General features: G+C 50.1%; 1 protein-coding gene across 1 annotated transcript; it reads left to right on the forward strand.

Annotated features, from left to right (window-relative positions):
- The first annotated feature begins 162 nt into the window (after positions 1-162).
- LOC138360317 (origin recognition complex subunit 3-like) lies at positions 163-25,341 on the forward strand. The gene is made up of 5 exons (XM_069320236.1): positions 163-345; positions 3,408-3,540; positions 3,963-4,079; positions 6,628-6,700; positions 25,180-25,341. The coding sequence occupies exons 2-4, from the start codon at positions 3,427-3,429 to the stop codon at positions 6,697-6,699; spliced, it is 303 nt and encodes a 100-aa protein (XP_069176337.1). The 5' UTR covers positions 163-345; positions 3,408-3,426; the 3' UTR covers position 6,700; positions 25,180-25,341.
- The last annotated feature ends 719 nt before the right edge of the window (positions 25,342-26,060 follow it).

Raw genomic sequence — 26,060 nt, forward strand, 5'->3', positions numbered from 1 at the left:
CAAACCTTGATTCTGGTGAAAATTGCAACCAAAAGCCGAATGAGTGGATAGAACTCCTCAAACAAAAATGAGCAAACTAGTATGACGTCACCCGTCGCCGCACCGTCGTCTGCGCAGCTCCCACCTCCACAGGAGGGGGAAGGGGGAGCCCCAGATCCCCCACGCCGGCGTTGCACACACCAATTCTCGAGGCTGATGTTTTAGGCAGCGGTTGTGTACTCTGGCTCAAGACTTTTACAGAGCTGTGCTTTGTGTGTGGCGTCTGTTCTCCAGGGTTGCGAGAGCCAGGAGTTCCTCTTCAGTACTCGGGCTGCATGCGCCTAGGGTTACTTTCCTAGGTGCCCTGTAAGTACTACCCTTGGTGCTTGGGGTTACCTTCTACAAGTTCCTTGGGTCCTGCCTCTGCTGGGCTGTTTCAATGCTCGGTTTTTTGGCCGCCCTTTGGGTGCTTGGGTGTTTTGTCTCCCCTAGTTTACCTTAGGGTAAGAGGCAGTTTTGCACTGGTGGGGCGCAGGGTGCTGTGCAGCTTGTTGTCACCAATCACAGCGGCCGGCTCTGTTGGGGTACGTTGTCCTCTTGCGGGGTTTTGTTTTTATTTTTATTTTTGCCTGGGTAGTGGGTTCTGCCCTACTTACCACTGGTGTTTGGCCTCATCCAGATGCTCGGTGGTGCCCCCTGCTAGGTCGCTGTGAGTGTACACGTCCCTGGGGTTCAGCTGTAGGCAGTTGTTTGGTAGTTTTGGGCGCCGGTTAGCCGTACCCTGCCTGGGCTTACCTGAGCATGAGTCCTCTTCAAGTAAACGCTCAGGATCCTGGGAATCCCCTAGGGGTCGTGTGGGTGTGATGGATGTGACCCCGGAGTCCCCCCTAGCTTCATGCGAGTTTGAGGGTTGCTCGTCCCCTTGTCTCAGGGTGACCCTCACTGTTTTTTGCCTCCGTCGTGCAGTCTGTTGTGTCGGTGAGACTTTCAACCCAGAGTCCTGTGCGTTTTGCTGGTGACTTAATTTACCCAATCTTTGGATGATCATCTTCGGGTACAGGCAGCGCAAGCGTTGCATGCTAGGTTTCGGTTGCTCACCCAGATGCCCCGCAGCTGCCCCGTTTTGCTTATCGGGGCCCGGACTTAGGGGAGAGGTCTCTTCGACCCTGGTTCAGTCCGCACCTCCTCATCCTTACCCTTCTGTTGTTCGTTCTGGTCCCCCCTCCCCTGCTTCCGGCCCCGAAACGTTTGAGGGTTTCGGGGTCGGGGCAGGGGCTAGTTGGTTTTGAGACTCGGGCAGCCTTGGGGGATGCCCCTTCTGGTGTGGCGACGGAGGCATTCGAGTCTCCTCCCCCAGCCAAAGCCTCCGGGTCTGACCAGTGGGCCCCCTTCTTTCCGGCTTCGTCGGCTGCGCCGGCCTTGTCTGGTGGGGGCGACCTTGAGCACCTCATTGAGTGCTTGTTTGCTCCTGCCCTTCCCCGGGATGTTGGTGTCGTTCAGCTCCATGTGCCAATTCCCTCCCTTTCGGCGGCCCTGGTGGCTGAGGACTTGCGCGCCCAGGGCCTGTTGGCTTCAACCTTACGTTTCTTTTCCATCCTCGAGCTGTCTTCGGACTGGCTCTCGGAGGATGTGGGAGCGCTTGGGGCTGTAACTGGTTCTGGCGCCTAGGCCTCCGTGGCCCGCTCATCGGCCGCCTTGTTGAAGCTTTTCTCGCCGATATTGCGGGATGCGGTTGCGCTGTTTTATGCTTCCCGGCTCGCGTGTCGGCAGGCGGTGCTTGCCTCCTTTGTGGAATCTGCATGGGCCTTGGCTCTTTGGATGTCTTGTCCATTTAGTCCTCTCCTGTTTGAGGCTTTGGCTGTTGCGTAGTATATTCAGGCTGCTTAGGCTTCTTGCTGTCCTATGTCAGACTTGTTGGTTCTCCGGGGATCCCATAGTGGGCCTTCCCGGAAGGGTCATGCCAGGGCTCAGGGTTCCTCTCGCCGTGTTAGGCCACTGGTGTCAAGTTCGGGTTCGGCCCCTCCTTTGGACCCGCTTTCGTCTGGTCGGTGCGGTGTTCGCTCTGTGCGATGTTCTGGGTCTCGTAAGGGGCACCGGCCCTTTCGCGGTTCACCCCATTGACTGAGGGGGGAGGCTAGCACTGTTCGTGGGCATTTCAGGTCGTTTCGCATGGCCTCCGGTGGCGTTGGGTGGCTCCACCTCTTTCAGGAGGTTCAGGGCTGGCAGGGCAGGCCTCTTTCCCTACGCTCTGTCGAGTCGTCATGGAGTGGGTTCGCTTGGTGTGGTCGAAACGACGACGTCCCTCAGATGGGTTTCCCATCTGTTTCCGGTCCCGAAACGGGACTGCGCGGACCTGAAGTTCATTCTGGACTTGTCCCGTCTGAACCTCTGGGTTCCATTGCCCCTCCTTTTGGAGGGGCAATGGAACCCAGGGAATTTGTTAATTTCCAATTTTGTAATTGGATGATGAAATACAGTTCTAAAGGAACTGTTTGTGACCTTTGTGAGATCAAAGCTGGGAAGGGTGCCCATATCTAAAGAAGCTTATCAATAAACAGGAAAAGGTGTAAAGGCATGCAACTAAATGGCTTCCAGAACTGAAATGCAAGACCTACGTGGAGAGGTTAGAGGCATTAAATATGACTAAGCTTGTTGATAGAAGAAAAAGAGGCGATATGATCAATGCATACAAAATAGTAATAGAATTGACAAAATTGATAAAGAAGGTTTCTTGATACCTGGAACTTGAAGAACAAAAGGTCATAGAGTTGATCTAACTAAACAAAGCTGCAAAAAAATATTAGAAAATTCACTTTTGCAAACAGAGTGGTAGACGGTTGGAATAAGTAAAGTTAGAAGGTTGTGGAGGTTAAAACCATCTGCAGTTTAAGAGAGATATTCTGTATATTCAAAGAGTTCTGGGCCCACCAAGAAATTGGCATTTCATTACACTCAACGCTTGTTTTATTATTCCACTCAAGATCTTGTATGTTAGCATGTTCCCTGTTTCTTCTTCCCTCTAAGGTTGCGAGGCTCAGTTCTCTCAATCTGTCCTCATAGCTGAAGCCTCTTTAATTCTGGTACTAATGTAGTTGCAAACCTCTCGCCTTGTTCAAGTTTCTGTTTATACTTGCCAAGGTGTGAGTTCCATGCTGGAGCTGGGAGTGCACCTGTGCCAACCAGGAGATTTCCATGTGTGTGAGCATTGTCTGATCTCTTGTTACAAGATGTGGTCAATTTCTATAAGTACTGTAAATGTTTCAGATAACTATATTATTATAGTTGAAAAGCAATGCAGTGCCGACTCTGTGTTTAATTAAGTTCATAAATATTCGGTACGGTATATATCTTATGTTATTTCAGCTATGTATGATTCAACATTTCCTTGGTAACTCATCGGCCTTCTTATGCTGTCTTGCCTCTGAAAGAGCTTCACGTATAAAGGCCATGCCACCAGCTCAGTTAGACGTCATCCATAAATTACCGTCGTTCAGATCCTACGTTGAAAGCCGTCCTCCAAAGGAACAAACAGCTCTTCTCCTTGATGAAAAAACATCCAAGGTATGATGAACATTTATACTTTTCAGTGTGCAAAAAAAGAATTAATAGACTATATGCAGACTAGGAGTCACAATAACGTGGCTGAAATATGTTGACCAAACCACACACTAGAAAGTGAAGGGACGACGACGTTTCGGTCCGTCTTGGACCATTCTCAAGTCGATTGGCTAAGTGATCCTCAGTTAATGATGAATAGAAACTGTAACCCATCCCAGGTAATTAAACTGCTTAACCATTTCCATCAAGTCACCATTCACATATTTTTTACTGGCAATTTCCTTCTCTCTCCCACACATTAACTTTATTAAGTCTGTTAAGTCTCCCAGTGCAAACATTAATAAAATATATTTAATATTTAAAAATGCTGCAGTTTTGTTTTTTCCTTTATAAGTATTAGTTCTGATCAAAATTATTGTCTCTAGGCTACAGTGCGCACGCTGATGAACGAACTGGACTCGTGGCATGGTCGTTTCTGCTGCCTTGTTAAAGTGGTCCATGCGCTCACAAGTTCACTACCAAGCACTCCTCTAGGTCGACAGGTAAGAATTGTGCATGACAATCATTGAATGTTCTTTAAAAATAATTCAGGCAAATTGTCAAAGGTAACTTTGAAAAGGTTCATTGTTGTTTTGTTTATTTTCCCTGTTCCCTGCCGACAACAAAGGAACTTGAGCTTGTAGCTGCATGACACCCCCATCCCAAGGAAAAGGAGGAATGTCCAATTTATTGAGGAGTACAAAGGAAGCACCCCGCAAAAACACCTGAAACACAGACAACACCTCATGCCAATGAAGCGGTCAGGTACGAGAGAAGCTGCGCCAGACCTCAAGCGATTGTCCGCCAGCCAGGACTCTTGACACCTCATAATGCATCCAATATTGGGAAGTGGTCCAAACTCATAAAAGGCAGGGTCCGTCTGAGAGGCATACACCAGGTCCCCCAGGAGGTACATAAATAATGCCTCCAGAGTCACTGTGGGAGGGATTCAACAGAACAGAAACCTCCAGAAAGACGATCCTGATGGAGCCAAAGGCACACTGAACTGAACCCTAGGTGGAGTGGCATCCAAATCATCTTAATTCAGGGTGGGAGGGGAAACAAAAACCCCACCCTCTGCAAATGGAGCCCCACCTGGTCAACCCTGGCCTTGGGCCGAGCTTGAGAAGTAGAAGAACTCTCAGAACTCTTATCAAGCAGGTACCTCAGAGGACACCAAGGGCCTCAAAGGGAAATCAAGGGTGAAACTCACTCATCCCACACCCTAAAGCCACAGAGGAGGGCCCCAGGGCAGAGTCAGCATCCTAGCCTACCACTCAGGACAGATAAGTGGAATCCAAGAAATAGGCCCCAAAGAAATAAGGTGCTGGCTGAATAGGCCCAGTAGCCTCGGCAAGACTAGCCAACTCAACTGCCTCCACACCTGCATTTGAATAGGCAACTTCCAGAGCAGACCAAGCCACAACCCAAACTAAATCCTGCCCTGAACCTGAAACCCTCAGATGTAGGATTGGAAGCAAGGGGTGGGGGGTGGGGGTGGTGGATCAGAAGAAGGGTGAACCATGCACACTGAGGAAGGAAGAGGAGGAGCGGACAGAACCAAAGTCGAGATGACCAACGCCTCCAATTCCAGGTCTCTAAATACCAACCAGGGTAGTTTTGGGTTAGCTCTGGGGCATCTAACTGGGTACACAACCTAGACTGCTGAAACCTAGAAAATTTGTAAAGTTGTTGCTGCCTGAAAACCTGAATCTCATCAAGAGGGCCTGAAAGAGTAGTCACATGAGGAGAACAAGCCTCACTAGACTCGGGGTCAAAGGTGTCAGCAACCCAACCAGCAGCATGGCGGAGGCAGGAGGAATGAATGTTGCCACATGACACGGAACATACAGCCTTCAAACTCTCATGAAGTGAGAGTAAGTTTGGGGAGAATATCCATAAGGAACACCAAACAAGGGATTATCAGGGCTTGAAGGAATTGACCAAGAGGGACACGCAGGCACTGGGATGCTACGCGGGTCATAAAAAAAATTCGCTGCTGAATCTATACCAACAGAACCATCACTTTTAGAAAGGTGTTGGTGTTTCACAATGCAAAAGTAAACTAGAACCAAGGATAGAAATGGCATAGTAGGCTGGATAATGCCAACCTCGGTGCGCTAATATGTATCATGTGAATATCTAATGCACCACAAGCCAGCGAACACCGTGCCCTACTCGAGTAAAGACAGGAAATCTAAGTGCTAACTTGCCCTGGGCAAGAACTACCACAAGCAAGGAAGTGATGCACAAACACCCCTGGGAAGAGAACCCAGGGCACAAGTGCACAAGGGCAGCACTAGGAACAGTGAAGATAATCATGTGCACATGCAGCTCCCAGCATTCTAAAGTCCAGGCACATGCTACACTGAATGGCAAAAGACCACCATTTTGCTGAAGCAGGAGACTGGAGCCCAAGCAGTGAGAAGTGGCCCGATACATTACACACATCAACATAGAGCTGAGGGCTCTATATATCGCTGGTTGACCGCGCACACTACCACCTCCCTCCGACCAGTCGAGTGCGGAGGTGGAACAAATGAGCTGGCACTTGTCTTGAAACTTTTCAATTGTTTACATTGTTAGGGAGTTCTTCTGGTGGTGTACGAGACTACAGTATGTTCTTTAGCTAGCTGTGGTTTGTTTTTGTCTTGCTGACTTTCTGGGGTGCATTTGCCAGTGCTAGTATGAGTGAATAGATAAATGCCACTGCTCCCTGTTCCTCTGTGAGTGAGGGGAGGAGGGTGTAGGTTCTTGCTCTTGGTCCCAGGTAGGCCAGATAGAACTCTGCAGGTGATGTGATCCAGTAGATGGTACACTATCAGTGATTATAGCATCAGGTACTTACAAGAGGCACCAACCAGAAATGTTTTATTTCTTATATCAAATGCATTTCTGCAACAATTTGCAATGTGACAAAACATTTTGTTCTGGGTAGCAGTCTATCACTAGAAAGAAAATAAAAAAATCTTTATTGAAACTACAGTACTTAATGTCTTTTATATATGTGTTGTATTTTGTATTTTTTAAACAGTTTGAATAACTTTACAGCAAGATGCTAAGGCTTATATGGCTCGTGAAGAACTGCTTCCCATCCTAACAAATATATTGGATATATTATGAGGTAAGAAACTACACCTCAATGAATTAGCCAATGCCCAATGATATACTATAGGATAGTCTGCGCTTTGGTTCAGTGTAGCTTGAGAGACATGCAAGGACGGAATAAACACACACACTTGAATGGAGCATTCAGTAAAACAGAGACCAACTGCCACTTAGCTGTAAGTGACTGGAAGAGTTCCCTTGGTGTAGCCTCCAATAATATTAATTTAAAATATTAAATTTGAAGACATTTTTCTGTGGGGAGCCCCTACGGCTCCCTGGGGCTTATCGGGCTACTGTACATTATATTAGACCGGGACATTAGCTAAGGAGTTCAGACCTACCAGGGACCAGCGCCAGAACCTGGCCCCTTCAGAGAGGTTTCAGGGAGCAATGGCCCTGGAAAACCCCCTTATGGTTGGGGGTTTTCCTTATCTGCCATCGACCGGGGTTAGGCACCCAGAAAGGTAGGCATAACAAAACAAACCCCACATGGTAAAAAACTAAAACAAAAAAACGAACAGAGAGGTAGAAACTCCCTACAATCCCAAGGAAACAAGCAAACATCACACGTTACTGCCGCGCCGATCATCCGCGATCATCCCTCATCACCCCCAGGAGGGGGAGGGGGGCCCCGGACCTCACTGCGCCGGCTGCCTAGCATCAGTTCGTAAGCTAATGTCAACCGGGATAGACGCTTCTCTGGCCTCAGTTTCCTAGACGGTATTTACCTTGTGTGGCGTTCACTGCTGTGTGTTGTGTTGTGCGGTGGCCAGGTGTTCCTCATCAGTATCAGGGCTGCATGCGCTTAGGAGCTTCCTTCCCTAAGCGCCCTGTGAGTACTGCCCCTGCGTGACAGGGTTATCTTCCCTGGGATGTTCGGGAACCATTCCCATAGAGGTTCTTACTGCTCGGCATTTGCCTCGCCCTTGGGACCAGCTGGGGCTTGGGGCCCTTGTTTGGCCCTGGGTAGGGACTGGTATTGTGCTGGTTAGGGCGTCAAGGTGTTGTGCGACCTGCCACCTAAGCGGTGACCGGTTCCTGTTGCCTCTGGAGACAGTGTGCTTTTGCGGGTTTTTTCTTATGTTTTTATTTTCATTTGCCTGGTGGGGGTCTGCCTAGTGTGGCTATAGTTCTACTGGTAGTGTTTGGTGGCCCTCTGCTAGGCCCCGTGATTGTACACGTCGCAGGGGTTTTCAGTGTTGTCCTCTACCCCCTTGTTATTTTTGGGTTTTTAACCGGTTAGCAACACCTTGCCCGGGCTTCCTGTAGTTGTTACCCCTGCGGGCCCTGGAAACCTCTGTCAAGGCTCGGTGGACCATTGATTGTGTCTTCTGGGTTCCAACCCGTCTTATACGGGATCGTTGGTTGCTGTGTCCTTGTCTCCGGGTGACAGTCGCCACTTTTACCTCCGTCATGTTGCCTGTTGGGTCACTGACACCTTGACCCGTAGTCTTGCGAGAGATATTCTCTGCTTGTTCTCCAGTACTCTCCTGATGTTATTACTGTTCAGAGTACAGGCGGCATCCGTGTTGCAAGCTAGGTTAGGTTGCTGCAACACGCTAGGTTGGTTCCCACCCGGATGCCCCGAGGCCGCCCCGTTTTGGTTAGGTGCTGTTTGCCCCTTTCCCTCCCTGTTCCTGGCTCCGGACTGTCTGCGGGTTTCGGGGTCGGGGCGGGATTTAGTTGGGGCTGAGACTCGGGCGGTTTCGGGGGCTGCCCCGTTCGGGTTGGGGACGGAGGTTTTCGAGCCTGTTCCTCCTGCCAAGGCTTCTAGGTCTTACCAGCGGCCCTTTCTTGCTGCCTTTCCCATGGACTCTTCCTTTTCTTTAAGGGCGGAGGACTTGGAGGACGGCTCTGCCCCGGGGCCTCTGTTGTGGGTTCCCGGGGCTGTGGGGGATGCCTGCTAGCAGTTCTGGGGCTGTTTGCCCCTGCCTGGGTTTTCTGCTTCTGGGCAGAGTTTTTCGCCCATCCAGTCTGCTTGCTTCCCACTTTTGCTGGCGTTTTTCGTGTGTTTTGCATCGATCACAGCCCTCTGTTCTGGTGGCCATATTCTTCTGCCGGTTTCCTGACGTGGCCACCAGGGCGGCGTTGCGGCTTGTTTACATGTGCCTGGGTGTGCGAGCGAGCGTCTTGGGTGAGTTTTTTTTCACCTTTTTCAGGGGTTTTGTTCTCCTGTTGTCGTTTCTTTGCTTTTCTGGTGTTTTCTGCCAGTCTTCTGTTCCTCTGGGAATGTTTGAGTGTTGATTTTACACCAGGGTTTCCGTTATGTCTGTTTTGGGTCTGGGCCCTAGGGTTTAGGCTCAGTGTCCCTGTCTGTTATGCTTGCTCCCACACCTTGTCCCTCGGTTTTCAGTCTGTTTTGACCATTTCCCTGGGGGGTTCTGTCTGAGGGCTGTGCTTTGCCTTTCTGTGGTGTATCTCTGCCAGTAAATGTGGTGGTTTGGGCTCCCCCTGGTTTAATTCTGGGTTCCTTTGGGTTCTTTGGTTTCGTTCTGGAGGTTTCTTCCTCTTGGGTCCCCCTTTGTGGGTTCAGGGGGCTTTGTTTCCTCGTATGTGACCCGGTTCTGCCTTCTGGGGTTCTGGGGTCTTCCTGTCTTGCAGACTGATCTTTTTGGATCTTGGCACATGTTGCGGTTGTGCTGGGACTTTGGGTTTTGTTGTCGAGGTGGGCCTTTTGATGCAGTTTTGTGCCTTCTTTGCCTGGCCGGTGTGGTGCTCTCTGCTCACTGGTCGGCGGCTTGTGATTTTCTTTTCACGTGTATGTGTACACATGTGCATGTGTACACTGTGTGTGTGTATGTATATGTGTATGTGTATTTGTATGTATATATGTGTATGTACATAATATATATGTATACATGTGTATATATACTTTTTCTTCGGGAAGGGACTCTATTCCCTTCGCTGTTGACGGGGAGCTGGGGAAGCAGCTTGCTCTGTTGGCTCTCGCATGGTCCCACAGTTAGTGGGCGCTTTTGGTTGTCTTTCCGGCCTCTGGTGGTGGCGGCGGCGGACGGCTTCTTCCCCTTTGGGGGGGGGGGGGGTTCAGGGCTGGCTGGGTGGGTTTCTTCCCCTGCGCTTCATCATGTTATCTTAGTGGGTGCGTTGGACGTGGTCGATCCGCCCTTATCCTTCTGGGGTTCCCGTCTGCTCTATACAGACACGGGCCTGGTGAATCTGTGGTTCTTGTGGACTTCAGTCTGTGCCCTGGATTCTATGCCCTCATCGGAGGACTGTTGTCTCCGGTCCAGCTTCTGTTGGGGCCGGGTGCCTGGATGGTGGACCTAGACCTCCAGATCAATTCTTGGCACGTTCCTTTCCAGTTTTCTGGGACTGGCACAGTTGGTGGTGGGGCTTCAGGCTTGCTGCTTTTGTTGCCTTCCCTAGTTTGTAATTGGCACTTGGTGTATTTTGCATCTTTACTGGATCTTAGTGCCCTGTCTGAGTCTGCTTGGGATTCGGTGTCTGGCCTACCTCGACGATTGGCTGGTGTGGGCTCCCGGTCGGTCCTCTTGTCTGCTCGCCAGGGGTGTGGTTTTTTCCAGATCGCCGGGTTTGGTTTCCTGGTGATCTGGAGGCTGTTCCATCTGTTTCTGTCCCGGGTTCGGACCTGGGCCTTGTTTAGGGCTATTGGGCCATTCCTTGTCTTTCCCTCCAGAAGTGTTGCTGCGGCTGTGATCCCGCCTTCGGCTGTTCATGAGGGGATCCCTGGTTGCTCAGCGGTTTCTCGAGCAGTTGTGTGGGAGTCTGAACTTCGACATGCTGGTCTGCCCACAGGGTCGAGTTTGGCTTTGGAGTCTGTTTGGTTCCTTCCGAGACTCCAATTCCACCTCTTGCAATGTTGGGTTCGTTCCTCTGGGGATCTTGTGTTGGTGCTGCGTCACCAGCTTCCTCTTTGGGGTTTTTGGGGTTCTGTGCCTTGGCACCTCCCCGAGCCTTCGCTCGATGTGTTAAGGACGGGTCATATCTCAGCTGGGGCTTTGTGACCAGTGCTCACCAGGTCGGCCAGGGATGGTGGGGTCTGTCCATCCGTCAGGCTCACAGCACGGTTTGGGAGTTCGTGGCTGTCTGGTTTGCGTTTCGGAGGATTCGGGTCACTCGGTGCTATACCATTCAGCTCCATTCGGACTGTTCTCTGGCGGTTCTTTGCTCCCTGGAAACCCTCCCTCCTACCGGTACGCGTTTTTTTTTTGTGTTGATTGAAGCTTAGCTTCCGAACTGATGCTAGGCAGCTGGCACGGTGAGGTCCGGGGCTTCCCCCTCTCCCTCTGGGGGTGGGGAGGGCTGCGCAGACGATCGGCGCGGCAGTAAAGTGTGATGTTTGCTTGTTTCCTTGGGATTGTAGGGAGCTTCTACCTCTCTGTTCGGTTTTTTGTTTTAGTTTTTTACCATGTGGGGTTTGTTTTGTTATGCCTACCTTTCTGGGTGTCTAACTCCGGTCGATGGCAGATAAGGAAAACCCCAACCACAAGGGGTTTTCCAGGGCCATTGTTCCCTGAAACCTCTCTGAAGGGGCCAGGTTCTGGCACTAGTCCCTGGTAGGTCTGAACTCCTTAGCTAATGTCTCGGTCTAATATAACATACATTAGCCCGATAAGCTCCTAGGAAGCCTCCGGGGCTCACCCAGAAAATGGTGTTTCATTACATTCAACGCTGGTTTTCTGTTAGGAGCCCTTCCTGCTCCTTGGAGCTATTGGGCTAATATGCGATACATTAGACCAGGGCTCTAGTCAATGGCGTTCAGCCTACTAGGAACCATGAGCCAGAACCTGACCCCCTCAGAGAGGCACAGGGAGTGATGGCCTCTGGAAAAAACAACCTGTTGTTAGGGGTGTTCCTTACCTGCCATCAATCGGGGTTAGGCACCCAGAAAGATAGGCATAACAAAACAGATCCCATGTTGGGATTTCTGACTCATGGGATTTTATTATATATTTTTAATTATTAATTAATTGATTTATTTAATGAATTCTAATATATAATTTATAAATAGTTTATTTATTTATTTCTTATAATAGCTTAGCATATTGCATGTTTAATTGAGTGGACTGTATGATTGACTTGTGGACTCCCACAAGTAATATCCCTACACAAGTTGGGGGGTTTATTAATTGTAGCCAATCAATTGAGAATTATCGATTGGTAGGAAAATTTATACTAATTGGTTATTTGGTTAATCTGCTTGGTTAGTTTGAGTACTTAATCGCCTTATCTGATATGAAGGCTTCAATTTGAGTATTGGTTTGGGAGACAGGGAATCAGCCAGGTATGTGCTTCGTGGCTATGGCGTCGATACGTTCTCACATGTTGCAACAGGTAGATGTTGCCAATTTCTTTGGGTTGCCACAGAAGATCTGCCAGAAGAATACTATATAGCTACTGCAAATAACCTCGTAATCACAGATATGGCATATTATTGTTTAACCACTGAACTGCGCAATGCGCCTGCAGGCGCCCAACGGGGGGTACACAACGTGCCTCCGGGATCTTATAGGTATATTGTATGATTCAAAACTCCCGCGGCTACATGGGGTTCACATCAGCTTCCTCAGGGCTTTTGTAAACAGACGCCATTTTATTTTTTGTAAATTGTGGTCCACATTCCCGGGTGTGAGAGCCTCGGTACTGAGTGAGCAACCAAGGTTGGCACATGCAGTATGTGCTCACAGCACTGCTGTTCAGCTTGTGACCACAGGATTGCCTAATAATGTCAAAATATATGTAACTTGTATTATTTAGCCATGATAGTATTACAGAAGAGCCTGAGTGTGATAATGACTGTGTACAATGTTCAAATATCAGTGAATCAATGCTGTTCACAATGTTCACAGCAGTAGACACAGCACCACAGCATTATTTCGTCTATCTAGGAACCTTCAAACGACTTCTTATGTTCCTTTACAAAAAAACTTGTGGTCAGTTATTTATTTACAGGCTTTAGTGACCAGGATTGTGATAATAGCAGGATTTTTGTGATAATTAGCGCTGAGCATAGTATTGTGGGAGGAGGAATTTTGGTGAGGGAGGGAGGGAATCAAGATAGCATCACTATGTGTGGGAGCCACTCTTGTTTTGCTCACCATACTAGCTTAGTGGTTCGCTATGGTGAACACATTTGTACATGGGTATATACCATGTGTGTATATAGTGTAATAACAGCAACAGGAGTATGTTGGGAAGAGCCATTTTGGTGAGGGAGGTGGCGTCGTACTCATAGCGTTGTCAGCTGGCTGCTGTGTGATTTGTCATGCAGTGTATGGTGGCCACTGTGCTGTTTGGACACAATACCAGTTTGGTTGCATAGTAATGGTGAATAAAACATGTAGATAGGTATACACAACATGTGTAAATAGTGTAATAAAAACGATAACAGTATGGTGGGAGGAGGAACGTTGGCGAGTAAGATGTTGGAGGAGTGAGAGGGGGCTGGCTGGGTGTGGCAGCTCGCACTCGCGGAGTTCTGGGTGTGTTGATGGTGAATGTGTATAGTGTGTGATAGTGTATAGTGTGTAAATATGTTGTAATTATACATAAATGAACATGAAACATTGGTGTGGATAACAGTATGGTGGAAGGAGGAATGGTGGCAAGTAAGGTGTTGGAGGAGTGAAAGAGGACTGGCTGGGTGTGGCAGCTCACACTCGTTGAGTTTTGAGTGTGTTGATGGTGAGTGTATATTGTGTGTGATAGTGTATAGTGTGTAAATATGTTGTAAAGATACATAAATGAAACATTGGATATATGAGCAGTATATGTGGAGGCATTTTGTGGTGCGTGTAACACAGTGTCTTGGGAGAGTACGGATGTTCTACTGCCATAATATTGTGTACGTGTTCATTATACATAGCATTGGTAAGAAAAACAAAACAAATGTATTTGGAAATGTATGCAAAAAATGAATTAAAAAATATATGTGGCAACTCGTACATGTTGAAGCTGGTGCGTGACTGCCTCCGGGAGTCTGCGTCACGGGTGACCACCAAATCGTGATGTCACACGCCATTTTCCGGACCCCATTGTGGCCAAAGTAATTACAATTTCGTTTTTTTTTTACTTATCTATGATCAAAGAAAGGGTATTTAACATTTCAAAACAAAAAAAAATTTGCCAAGAATTTATTTCCTGTGCACAGGGGGTAGGGAGTGCCATATTTGGAGCCTGAGCAGCACAGTGGTTAATAATTAATTGACTGAGAGGCTCACCTGGTTTTTGGTTTTGTGTCGCTTCATCACCAGTTGTTATACTAATATTAAAGGATCCTGTAATCCTTTTAGCATTTTGGGGGCTTTAGTTGCATTTTTAAACCAGCCAGTGGTTTGTTTTGATTTGCCTGTCTTTCTGGGTGCCGTTCCTGGTGATGGCAGAGATGATGTGCTTTAAATGTTGTGACGTGATTCGGTACTGCGGTCATACTGCGGTCATACCAATAACAGCGGCCGGCTCTGTTCCGCCTGGGTACATTGTCCTCTTGCGGGGTTTTTCTTTTGTTTTTGTTTTTGCCTGGTGGGGGTCTGCTTTTACTATGGTCCCCCTTTCCTGTTCTAGATGAATTTCTTTCGAATTCTTCTGTTGGCGGTACTCCCCGCTTGGCCCCCGTGAGTGGACACGTCCCGGGGGTTCAGCTTTAGCAGTTTGTTGGTAGATTTGGGCGCCGGTTTGAGGTACCCTGCCTGGGCTTCCCTTAGCGTGTACCAAAGGCTAAGGGCCCTGGGAAACCCCACGGGGGCTCCGTGGTCCTCTAGGTGTGTCCCCGGAGTCCCCCCTCGTGTCCTGCGAGTTTGATGGTTGATCTGTCCCCTTGTCTCAGGGTGACACTCACAGGTTGTGCCTCCGCCATGCTGCCTGTTGGGTCCTTGTTCTTGTGACCCGGAGTCGTCCAATGATTGTTGTCGGTACGCGCTCTCCTTCACCCAGGCCACTGGTCTTGATAATCGGGTGTTGGCGGCTGCTGCATTGCTTGCTGGGTGTGTGTTGCTGCAACGCTCTTGGTTTGCGGCCCCGGATGCCCCGTTTTGGTGGATGGGGTCTGGACTTGGGGGTGGGGGTCGCTTCGGCTCTGGCTACTTCTGCTTCTTGTTCCTCCCCTTCTGTTGTACTCACTTCATCCCTTGCTTCCTGCTCCGAACCATAGGAGGGTTTCGGGGTTGGGGCGGGGTCTGGTTGGGTTGAGACTCGGGCGGTCTCGGGGGTTTTCCTCTTCCGGGGTGGCGGCGGAGGCATTCGAGTCGGTTCCTCCTGCCGTGCAGTATGGGTCTGACCAGTGGGTTCCCTTCATTAGTGTTTGTACGGCTGCCCCGACTTTTCCTAGTTAAGCTGGGGCTTTGGGGGTGCGGCTCGGCCCTGGGTCATGCCGTAGAAGTTCCCGGGGTTAGGGAGGGGTTACCTGGGGGGCCTTGGCCCCGTTTGCCCCTCTTGGGTCCTTGTACCTTTGGTGTGGGGCTGGCAGATCCTCAGAGTGGGGTTGTTCCTTCCCTCTGTGTTCCTGTTGTTTTCTGGTATACCCCTCCCTGGGTTCGGTTCCGTGTTCCTTCGGGTTTGTCGGTCCTGTCGTTTGCTGGGTCGGCTCCAGCGCACGAGGTGTGCGCTGGGGCCGCGGTGTGCGTTTTGTTTACGGGCGGTACGCTCGTGTGTTCGCGCCGTTTCTCATGGTTTTTCTACGGCTGCTCATTTCTCCCTCCAGTTGTGGTCCTCTGGATGCTGAGGGTGTTTTGGATTTATATCTGGGGGTGTCACTTTGTTCTTCCTCTGTACTGCTTCGTTTTCTGCAGGGCGCGCACCTCTGGTCGTCTTTCTCCTTCGACCTCGCATTTTATTCAGGTAAGGGTACATCCTGTGCCTACTGCCTCGAGTATGCATGGCTTTCGGGCACACCTTTAGCGCTGCTCCTGGTGTGTTACTTGGCTCGCCTGTGTTGTGGCACGGTCGTGTGTCTGCTCTGCAGGTGAGGTTGTCTTGTCTGGCGCTTCTGTCGGCCTAGTGCTGGTTCTCACTTTTGGTGGGGTGCTTGCCTAGTGGTGCTTGCGGGGGTTGAGCTCTGGCTCTTGGGCCCCGCCTCTCCTGTCAGTTGACAGTTGCGCAGTTTCATGAGCCTTCTGGGCTCTGTCTTCTTGTTTGCTCCTGTGGGTGGCGTCTGCCTCCTCCACATGGCATTTTGGTGCTTTTGGCTTCCTTTCCCTCTGCCATTACTCGGGTTCTTTTTAGTGTCTGTGGCTCCTTTGGGTGCTCACTACCTCCGGTGTCCCCTTGTGCGTACCTGCATTCGGACATAAGTACAATGGCCCTGTGGAGGGCCTCTTGGCCCGTGCGAGGCAGCTACTACATTAAATTAAATTTTGCTCCGAGGAGCGAGTTTATTGGGCAGCGCCACTCATCTTGTGAGTGGACACACCGCCATAGCAGCATGTACAACACTCCCCAATAGGATGGAAACCCGCTGGGTTGTTCATCCTGTCACTTGTACCGAGACACAGCTGGGACTTGCTTAACTGTGTCAAGTGAACAGCTCCTCAAACAAGAAGATTAACATACATTCCCACTCACTTACATGTCCAACCCGCCCTTGCACCAATAGTGGGGCCTCACCACCACGTTACGTGGTACTTGGTTCTGCACATCACTGGGACTGTTACCATGCTGGTCATTCCTCCGGTCTTTCCTGATTCTAAGCTTATCCCTTTTATGCCTATTGTTTCGTGCCCACAATGTGCCGCACGGGTGGCATGTGCCACTATCCCAGTTTCTATTGTTTCGTGGAGATTCGTCAACAAACACAAACATTAAGGAACTACTTCTCTTTTGTTGCATATACAGTAGTTGTGGGTGATCGTTGGCGGACAATGGTGCGGGTTGGGTGCACCAAGTGTCGGTACGGTGTCTCGCATGTCTGTTCTAGACCACACTTGCCGGTAGACTAGTTATTATTCGCTACTCTGCTGGTTATATGCTTGGGCGCCGCCTCAGTTCCCCACAGGTTGGCAGGACTTTTTGTTGGACGTACGGAACGGTTTGAGTTCCGTCGTTGGTACTTTGTGGAGCTTTGCTTCTCTAGTTAGGCTCATGCGTTTGGAGCGTGTATCTTCTTGGGATACTCTACTCCCTCTGCTACCCTTGTTCACTGTTCCATCCTTGTTTACTCTTCCCCGCTTGGTGGGATTGCGTCGATGGCTCCTGACTGGGGTATTTGGGTGTGGTGTTTGGTCACCTTGCATGTGTCTTTAGTGCCTTTTGTCCATCTGTTGTCCTGTGGGGCTCTGCCCCGCATTTCGGTGCTTTTGTTTTCGTTGTAGACCCCTGGGTCTTTTCCCTGTCTGGACACTTTCCTTGCCTATCTTTGGTGCCTGACTGCACCCTCACATAGCCGAGGGAGAAATCATCTCAATAACCTCAAGATAACCCTGCTGTCCGTAAGGTCCCTCAAGTATGTACGCGCTCCTCTACACATTTTGTGGTTGGTCTTGTGCATTACTTCCCGACCGCTCCTTGAGCCGTATTCGTGGTTTTCCTTACGTAATTCAGTTTTTCCTCCCCCATTCTACACTTTTTTGTGTATGAGTCAGTGCTTCTTGATTATCCTGGTTGGTTCTCCGGTGGACCTCTGTCCATGTTCCACGTCCTGCTTTTGGACTTCTCCGGTGTTCCGTTGTGGTACCGAGTTCCTGCGATTTCTGTGTGGTTTTCTGCAGGCTTCGGGTTGCGCTGTCTGTTGGGGGGGGTGTGGACTTTTCAGTCTGCCGCTCCTGCCTTCCTGGTTCCTTTTCTTGGAACCGGGTTTGCTGGGTTCCGGTCCTGGTGTCGGTTTTTCTTTGTTCCTTTTCCGGACCGTGTGTGTTTGTTTTCCTGCGGTTCTTGTCCTCGGTAGTTCTCCTCTTGGATGCCTTGGGGATGCGTGTATCATTCTTCCCTGCTGGAGCTGGTTCTGTTGCTCCTTTGGGTTGCGGGGTCGCTGTTTTTAGATTCGCGTTTTGCGCTTTAGATCGTGGTGTTCGTTTCTCGTCGTTTGTGTCGGCACAGGTGGGTTCGTTATTGGTCTCCCACCTGCACGTTTCGTCTCGGGGGCGGTGTTTGGTTTTCCTATCGCTGCGAAGGGTCCTTCGGTCTTTGATAGGGTTGGTTTGTCTTCCCTTCGGGGTTGTTCTGGGACCGTTGTCTGGGATTGTCCTGTCACCTCATGTTGGGTGGTGCTGGCAGAGCCGCTCCTGCTTACATTCAGTGTTGCGGTTCCTTCTGCTCCATTCCACTTGCTGTCCTGGGCGTTGTTCCCCTCTGGCCTACTCTTGAGTTTTGGGGCCGTCCTGGTCGTTGGCCTGGGTGGTCTTTTTCTTCTCGTTTTGGTCTTTGTTTTGTCTCTGGTTTTGGTTGTTCAGTTAGGACGTGTGGTATCCGCCTCCCGGTTCCTTCCTGTTTTACTTATCTTTTGGTAAGGTAGCTCCGGGGAGCCGACGGGGCTCCCCCCAGAAAACCAGCGTTGAATGTAATGAAACGCTATTTTCTGGGTGAGTCCCGGAGGCTCCCCGGCATCCCTCTCTCCCTCCGGTCGGCGGCGTTTTCGCGTATTTTGACATCCAGCCTAAGAACTACCAGTTGGATCGCAGGCGTGGAGGGTCTGGGGCTCCCCCTTCCCCCTCTCGGGGAGGGGGGGTTGCGCAGATGGTGGCGCGGCGACGTGATGACGTCATGCTAGTTTGATAATTTTGTTTGGGGAGTTCTGTCCACTCGTTCGACTTTCGGTAGCAATATTTTCACCAGAATAGGGGTTTGTTTTGGGGCATCTACCTTTCTGGGTACCTGTCCCGGTTGATGGCAGACATTGAATGCTCCCAACCACAAGGGGTTTCTATAGACCATTGCTCCTCGTGCCTCTCTGAGGGGGCCAGGTTCTGGCTCGTGGTCCCCGGTAGGCAAGAACTCCTAGCACTTTGACTGATGCCAGAAAGTTATACATATCCATTCAGCCTGGATAGCTCCGGGGAGCCTCCGTGACTCACCCAGAAAATGGCGTTTCATTACATTCAACGCTGGTTTTTTAGTTCATTATTAACAACATTATTTAGTGTATGTGGGTTGGGGTTAGAGTAGATGAGGGTAGTATCATCAGCAAACAAAATAGGTTTCAGAATGTTAGACACATTAGGCAGATCATTGATGTATATAAGAAATAGGAGAGGTCCCAAGATGCTGCCCTGTGGCACCCCAACGGTTATTGGTAGAGTGAGAGAGGTTAATCAGTGATGATAGCCTCAGGAAGCCTCTGGGCCTCACCCAGAAACTGGTGTTTCATTACATTCAATGCTGGTTGTTTGACCTTCCAGAGCTGTAATCTTGTTTCTCAAGTTTTCATTACTGCTGCTTAAATTGTTAATTGTATCCACATGATACTTTACAAAGATCTCTATTTTGTTCGCAACTTTTTGTGAAAGCCACTCCTGCTAATGTTTTCCTCATCAAAGTCACCAAAATCAATCTCTTCTGGTTTGTCTTTCCTCATGCCAGTGGCATCGTTGTTTTGGTCACCATGTGCTCACACCATTTATTTTAAAAAGCACTGTTTCTACTTTGTTTCTTTAACTTTTCTGGGCGAGTCCCGGAGGCTCCCCGGAGCTATCCAGGCTGAATGGATATGTATAACTTTCTGGCATCAGTCAAAGTGCTAGGAGTTCTTGCCTACTGGGGACCACGAGCCAGAACCTGGCCCCCTCAGAGAGGCACGAGGAGCATTGGCCTATAGAAACCCCCTTGTGGTTGGGAGCATTCTATGTCATCGACTGGGATAGGCACCCAGAAAGGTAGGCACCCCAAAACAAACCCCTATTCTGGTGAAAATATTGCTACCGAAAGCCGAACGAGTGGACAGAACTCCCCAAACAAAATCATCAAACCAGCATGACGTCATCGTGTCACTGCGCTGCCATCTGCGCAACCCCCCCCCCCCCTCCCCGGGAGGGGGAAGGGGGAGCCCCAGACCCTCCACGCCGGCGATCCAACTGGCAGTTCTTGGCTGATGGAATTACTGGCTGGTCGAGTGCCTCTGGCTCTGGTTTTTGTTTCAGTTCCGTGCTCTGTGGTGTGGACTGTCTCTACTGGTGGGGTGTGAGCCAGGAGTAAGATTCCACAGTACTCGGGGTGCATGCGCCTAGAGCTATCTTCCCTAGGTGCCCTGTAAGCACTGCCCTTGGGGCTTGGGGCCAACTTCCACAAGTCACCTTGGGTTCTCACTCCGCTGTGTCCTTTACCGCTCGGTAAAGGACACAGTTTACCGGGTTTACCTTTACTGAGCTGCCCTTGGAGTCGGCTGGGGTTTTGTTGCCCTGGTTTGTCTCTGGGTAGGTGGTAGTTTTTCGTCACTGGTAGGGGCGCGGGGTACTGCACACCTAGTTTTCACCAATAACAGCGGCCGGCTCTGTTCCGCCTGGGTACGTTGTCCTCTTGCGGGGTTTTACTTTTGTTTTTGTTTTTGCCTGGTGGGGGGGGGGTCTGCCTTTAGGGGCCCCCTTTACTGTTCTAGGTGTTTTTATTTTGATTTCTTCTGCTTGGCACCCATGAGTGGACACGTCCCGGGGGTTCAGCTTTTAGAAGTTTGTTTGGTAGACTTGGGCGCCGGTTCATGGGCCTTAGCATGTACCCAAGGCTAAGGGCCCTGGGAAACCCCACGGGGGCTCCGTGGTCCTATAGGTGTGTCCCTGGAGTCCCCCCTCGTGTCCTGCGAGTTTGACGGTTGCTCTGTCCCCTTGTCTCAGGGTGACACTCACAGGTTGTGCTTCTGCCATGCTGCCTGTTGGGTCTTTGTTTCTTATGACCCGGAGTCGTGCAACAGGTGTTGTTGGTAAGTGCTCTCGTTCACCCGGGCCACTGGTCATGATAATCGGGTGCAGGCGGCTGCTGCGTTGCTTGCTGGGTGTAGGTTGCTGCAACGCTCTTGGTTGTTTGTGGCCCCGGATGCCCCGAGACTGCCCCGTTTTGATTGTTGGGGTCCAGACTTGGGGGTGGGGGTCGCTTCGGCTCTGGCTCCTTCCGCTCCTTGTCCTTCCCCTTCTGTTCTGCACACTTCCTCCCTTGTTTCCGACTCCGAACCGTAGGCAGGTTTCGGGGTTCAAGCGGTGTCTTGTTGGGTTGAGACTCGGGCGGTCTCGAGGGATTTCCTCTTCCGGGGTGCGGTGGAGGCATTCGAGTCGGTTCCTCCAGCTGTGCCGTATGGGTCTGACCAGTGGGCTCCCTTCCTTAATGTTTGTACGGCTGCCCCGCTTTTCCTTGTCAAGCTAGGGCTTTGGGGGTGTGGCTCGGCCCCGGGTCATGCTGTCGAGGTTTTCGGGGTTAGGGAGGGGTTACCTGGGGGGGCCTTGGCCCCGTTTGCCCCTCTTGGGTCCTTGTACCTTTGGTGTGGGGCTGGCAGTTCCTCAGAGTGGGTTGTTCCTTCCCTCTGTGTTCCTGTTGTTTTTGGGTATACCCTCCCTGGGTTCGGTTCCGTGTTCCTTCGGGTTCGTCGGTCCCGTCGTTCCTGAGGGTGTGTTTCACCCCCTATTCCGTATCCTTTTCGGTCTTTATGCTGCGATGCTGTTCCCTTCGTATCGGGGTCCCTGAGTATCCCTTGATCAGGGGGGTATATTTTTGTCCATATGTACCTCTGTGCGTATGTGCTTGCTTGTCGTGGTTCTCATTGGTTCGCGCCTCTCTTCGTACCATCCAATATTATTGGAACGTCTGTTGATTTCTGAAGTGGTTTTCCTTCTGGTCTTTTGTCGGCCTCGGTGGTTACCTTCCGTCCTCTGTTTTCTTTCGCGTCGTTTTCGCGTCGTCTCTACTTCCAGTTTCGGCGTTCTTCGTCTTCGTTACGCACGCCTTTCTGGTGTTTGTACGATGTGTGTTTATGATGTTTTTGTACGATATGTGTGTCCGCCTGAGGTGCGAGCCACGCCACCCGTACACCGGGTGGTACGTTTTGTACCTTGCGCGCTGGGGCCGGGATATGCGTTTTGTTTATAGGCGGTATGCTCGTGTGTTCGCAGTGTTTCTCGCGGTTTTCTATGGCTTCTTGCTCGTTTTCTCCCTCCAGTCGTAGCCCTCTGGATGCCGAGGGTGTCTGGATTTTATATATATGGGGCATCCTTTCGTTCTTCTTCTGCTTCTGAGTGTGGGATGGCTCGGCGTGGCGCCTTCTCCTCCCCCACTGTACTGTTCCTCGTCTTCTGCAGGGCGCAAGCCTCTGTACGTATTTCTCCTTAGACTTCCGATTTTTATTCAGGTAACGGTACATACAATGCCTACTGCCTCAAGTATGCATGGCGTTTGAGCGCACCACTAGCGATGCTCCTGGTATGTTACTTGGCTCGCCTGTGTTGTAGTACGGTTGTGTGTCTGCTCTGTAGGTGAGATTGTCATGTCTGGCACCCCTGTCAGCCAGGTGCTGGTTCTCGCCTTTTGGTGGGGTGCTTGCAGGGGTCGAGCTCTGGCTCTTGGGCCCCACCTCTCCTGTCGGTCGACGGTTGTGCAGTTTCCTGAGCCTCCTGGGCTCTGTCTTCTCTACGTTTGCTCCTGTGGGTGGAGTCTGCCTCCACCACGTAGCTTCCTAGTGCTTTCCACTTCCTTTTCCCTCTGACATTGATCAGGTTCTTTTTCATGTCTGTGGCTCCTTTGGGTACTCATCTTCCTCCTGTGTCCCCTTGTGTATACGGATATAAGAACAGAGGAACTGCAGAGGGCCTATTGGCCCATACAAGGCAGCTCCTATTTCTTACCACCCATTCCCACTCATATACGTGCCCAACCAACGCTTGCATCATTTGTGAGACCCCCACCACCACCACGTTACGCGGTATTTGGTTCCACAAATCAACGAACCTGTTACCGTACCAGTATTTCCTCAAGTCTTTCCTAAATCTACACTTATCCATTTTATACCCATTGTTTCGTGTCCAAAATGTGCCACAAGGGTGGCATGTGCTACCAGTTATATTGTTACGTAAAGAATGGTGACAATAAACAAACACTAGACTAAATATATTTGGTCGAGTATACAGAAGTATGCAGGTGATACTTTGGCGGGCAATGGTGTGTGTTGAGCGCACTGAGAGTCGGTACAGTATCTCGCAAGTGTCTGTTCTAGACCACACTTGAAAGTAGACTAGTTATTATTCGCTACTCTGCTGCTTATATGCTCGGGCAACACCTCACAGTTCTCCAAAGGTTGGCAGGAATATTGACTGGACATAGGACAAGGTTTGAGTTCCATAATTAGTACTGTACTATGAAAAGCTTTGCTTCTCTCATTAGGCTAATGCATTTGGAGCGAGTATATTATTGGGATAATCTACTCGCTACACCACCCTTGGTCACTGCTCCATCCTTGTTTACTCTTCCCCGCTTGGCGGGGTTGCGTCGATGGCTCCTGACAGCGGTGTTTGGTGTGGTGTGTTGTGTTTGGTCACCTTGCATGTGTCTTCAGTGACTCCTTTGTCCATGTCTCTTGTTCTTTGTTGTCCTGTGGGGCTCTGCCCCGCATTTCGGTGCTTTTGGTTTTGTTGTTAGCACCTAGGTCTTTTCTCTATCTGGATACTCATATCTTGCCTATCTTCGGTGCCTGGCTGCACCCTGCTGTCCATGAGGTCCCTCGGATATGTACGCGCTCCTCTACACATTTTGTGGTTGGTCGTGTGCATTACTTCCCGGCCGCTCCTTGGTCCGTATTCGGGGTTTTCCTTGCCCATTTCCGTTTTTTCTCCTCCTATGCTACACTTGTTTGTGTATCTGGGTCGGTGCTTCTTGACTATCCTGATGTTGGGTGATCGGGTGGGCCTCTGTCCATGTTCAGTTCCCTGCTTTTGGACTTCTCCGGTGTTCCATTTTGGTACCGAGTTCCTACGATTTTCTTTGTGACTTACTTTTGGCTTACAGGAGGCTTCGGTGTTGCGCTGTCTGTGGAGGGTTGTGGACTTTCAGTCCGCCGCTCCTGCCTTACTGTTTCCTTTTCTTGGAACCGGTAGCTGGGTTCCGGTCCTGGCTCCGGTTTTTCTTTGTTCCTTTTCCGGAACGGGTGTGTTTGCTTTCCTGCGGTTCACGTCCTGCGTAGTTCTCCTCTTGGATGCCTCAGGGATGCGTGCGTCATTCTTCCCTGCTGGAGCTGGTTATGATGCTCCTTTGGGTTGAGGGGTCTCTGTTTTTCGATTCGCGTTTTGCACTTTAGTTCGTAGTGCTAGTTACTAGTTGTTTGTTTCGGCACTGGTAGGTTCGTTATTGGTCTCCCACCTGCGTGTTTCGTCTCGGGGGCGGTGTGTGGTTTTCCTGGTAGTCCTTCTGGTTTTCGTATCACTGCGAAGGTTACTTCGGTCTCTGATAGGGTTGGCTTGTCTTCCCTTCGGGGTTGTTCTGGGACCATCGTCTGGGACCGTGTCCTGTCAGCACGTATTAGGCGATGCTGGCGGAGCCACTCCTGCTTGCATTCGGTGTTGCGGTTCCTTCTGCTTCGTTCTGCTTGCTGTCCTGGGCGTTGTTCCCCTCCGGCCTGCTCTTGAGTTCTGGTGCCATCCTGGTCGTTGGTCTGGGTGGTTTATTTTCTTCTCGTTTTGGTCTTTGTTTTGTCTGTGGTCTTGGTTTTTAGGTTAGGGCGCGTGGCGTCCCCTCCCGGTTCCTTTCCTGTTTTCCATATCTGTAGTGAGGTAGCTCCGGGGAGCCGACAGGGCTCTCCCCAGAAAACCAGCGTTGAATGTAATAAAAAGCCATTTTCTGGGTGAGTCCCGGAGGCTCCCCGGCATCCCTCCCTCCCTCCGGTCGGCGGCGTTTTTCTAGTATTTTGACATCCAGCCTAAGAACTGCCAGTTGGATCACCGGCGTGGAGGGTCTGGGGCTCCCCCTTCCCTCTCCTGGGGAGGGGGGTTGCGCAGACGGCGTGACGACGTGATGACGTCATGCTAGCTTGATAATTTTGTTTGGGGAGTTCTGTCCACTCGTTCGGCTTTCGGTAGCAATATTTTCACCAGAATAGGGGTTTGTTTTGGGGCGCCTACCTTTCTGGGTGTCTATCCCAGTCGATGGCAGACATCGAATGCTCCCAACCACAAGGGTGTTTCTATAGGCCATTGCTCCTCGTGCCTCTCTGAGAGGGCCAGGTTCTGGCTCGTGGTGCCATTAGGCAAGAATTCCTAGCACCTTGACTGATGCCAGAAAGTTATACATATCCATTCAGTCTGGATAGCTCCGTGGAGCCTCCGGGACTCGCCCAGAAAATGGCGTTTCATTACATTCAACGCTGGTTTTTTAGATTCTGTCTGTTTGGCAGATATTCATACATATTTATGCATTTTTTCAGTGATATTGCTTGTTTATTCCACCCAAATTTCAGAGACTGGAGCATCCCAGCCCTCTTCCCTCCCACAACGACGACCTTATATATTAGCTGCAAGTGGCTCGTTCTCTTGTCTACTGAAAGCCACATTTTTAAATGAGACGTCATGTATCGTGTGCCTCACTTAAAGACTGATTTTCACGTTTACATTTTCTCCTCCACAGAATGGCTACACAAAGATGAAGAATTATCAGTGTTATATGACGAATTAGCTGTAATTTTAGGACGCTTGAATAGTTTGGACCAGCTGGACCAAGTAATTGATAACTCGCCATCTGAGGAACTGCCCCTCAACATCCAATCATCTGACAGATTTCAGTTAAAGGAGGTTAGTCTCAGAATAGTGTAGAGTGGCTTGTGTTTTGTGACAAGGTTTTCAGTTGCCAGTTGCTGGTCTTAATTTGTATCAATAGGAATGTCTTGTGATCAGGTCTTAAATGTTGTGCATTTTGCGTAAAAACTAGTGACCCAGTTAATATACTCAAGATAGGTCAATAGCTTATCACATCAGAGCCAGAACCTTGAGGCACCACTTTGCAGTGTCGGGTTTAAATTCAGGGAGCCAAGCTCAAGCCAAAAGGAAGACCTCTGAAGTGTTAACTTCTTTGGTCCACACTTCAAAGCCTTGGGAAGTTTTGGAGCCCCAAAACACTCCATTATTGGAACATTCCACTATGCTTCCTGATGGTGAACAATAACCACCCACGAATTTATTATATTTTATTTCTAAATCTGACTTTATTTTTGTCTGTTTCCATTAGGCAATGCTTGTTGTCCTAAATATTCTAGTGCCTATTTGTTGTATTTCTTCATTTTCATATTGTTTTCTGTGGGGAGCCCCTACGGCTCCCTGGAGCTTATCGGGCTAATGTGTGTTATGTTAGACCGGGACATTAGCTAAGGAGTTCAGACCTACCAGGGACCAGCGCCAGAACCTGGCCCCTTCAGAGAGGTTTCAGGGAGCAATGGCCCTGGAAAACCCCATATGGGTGGGGGTTTTCCTTATCTGCCATCGACCGGGGTTAGGCACCCAGAAAGGTAGGCG

This window comes from Procambarus clarkii, unplaced genomic scaffold (genome assembly GCF_040958095.1).
Source record: "Procambarus clarkii isolate CNS0578487 unplaced genomic scaffold, FALCON_Pclarkii_2.0 HiC_scaffold_107, whole genome shotgun sequence".
Classification (NCBI taxonomy): Eukaryota; Metazoa; Arthropoda; class Malacostraca; order Decapoda; family Cambaridae; genus Procambarus; species Procambarus clarkii.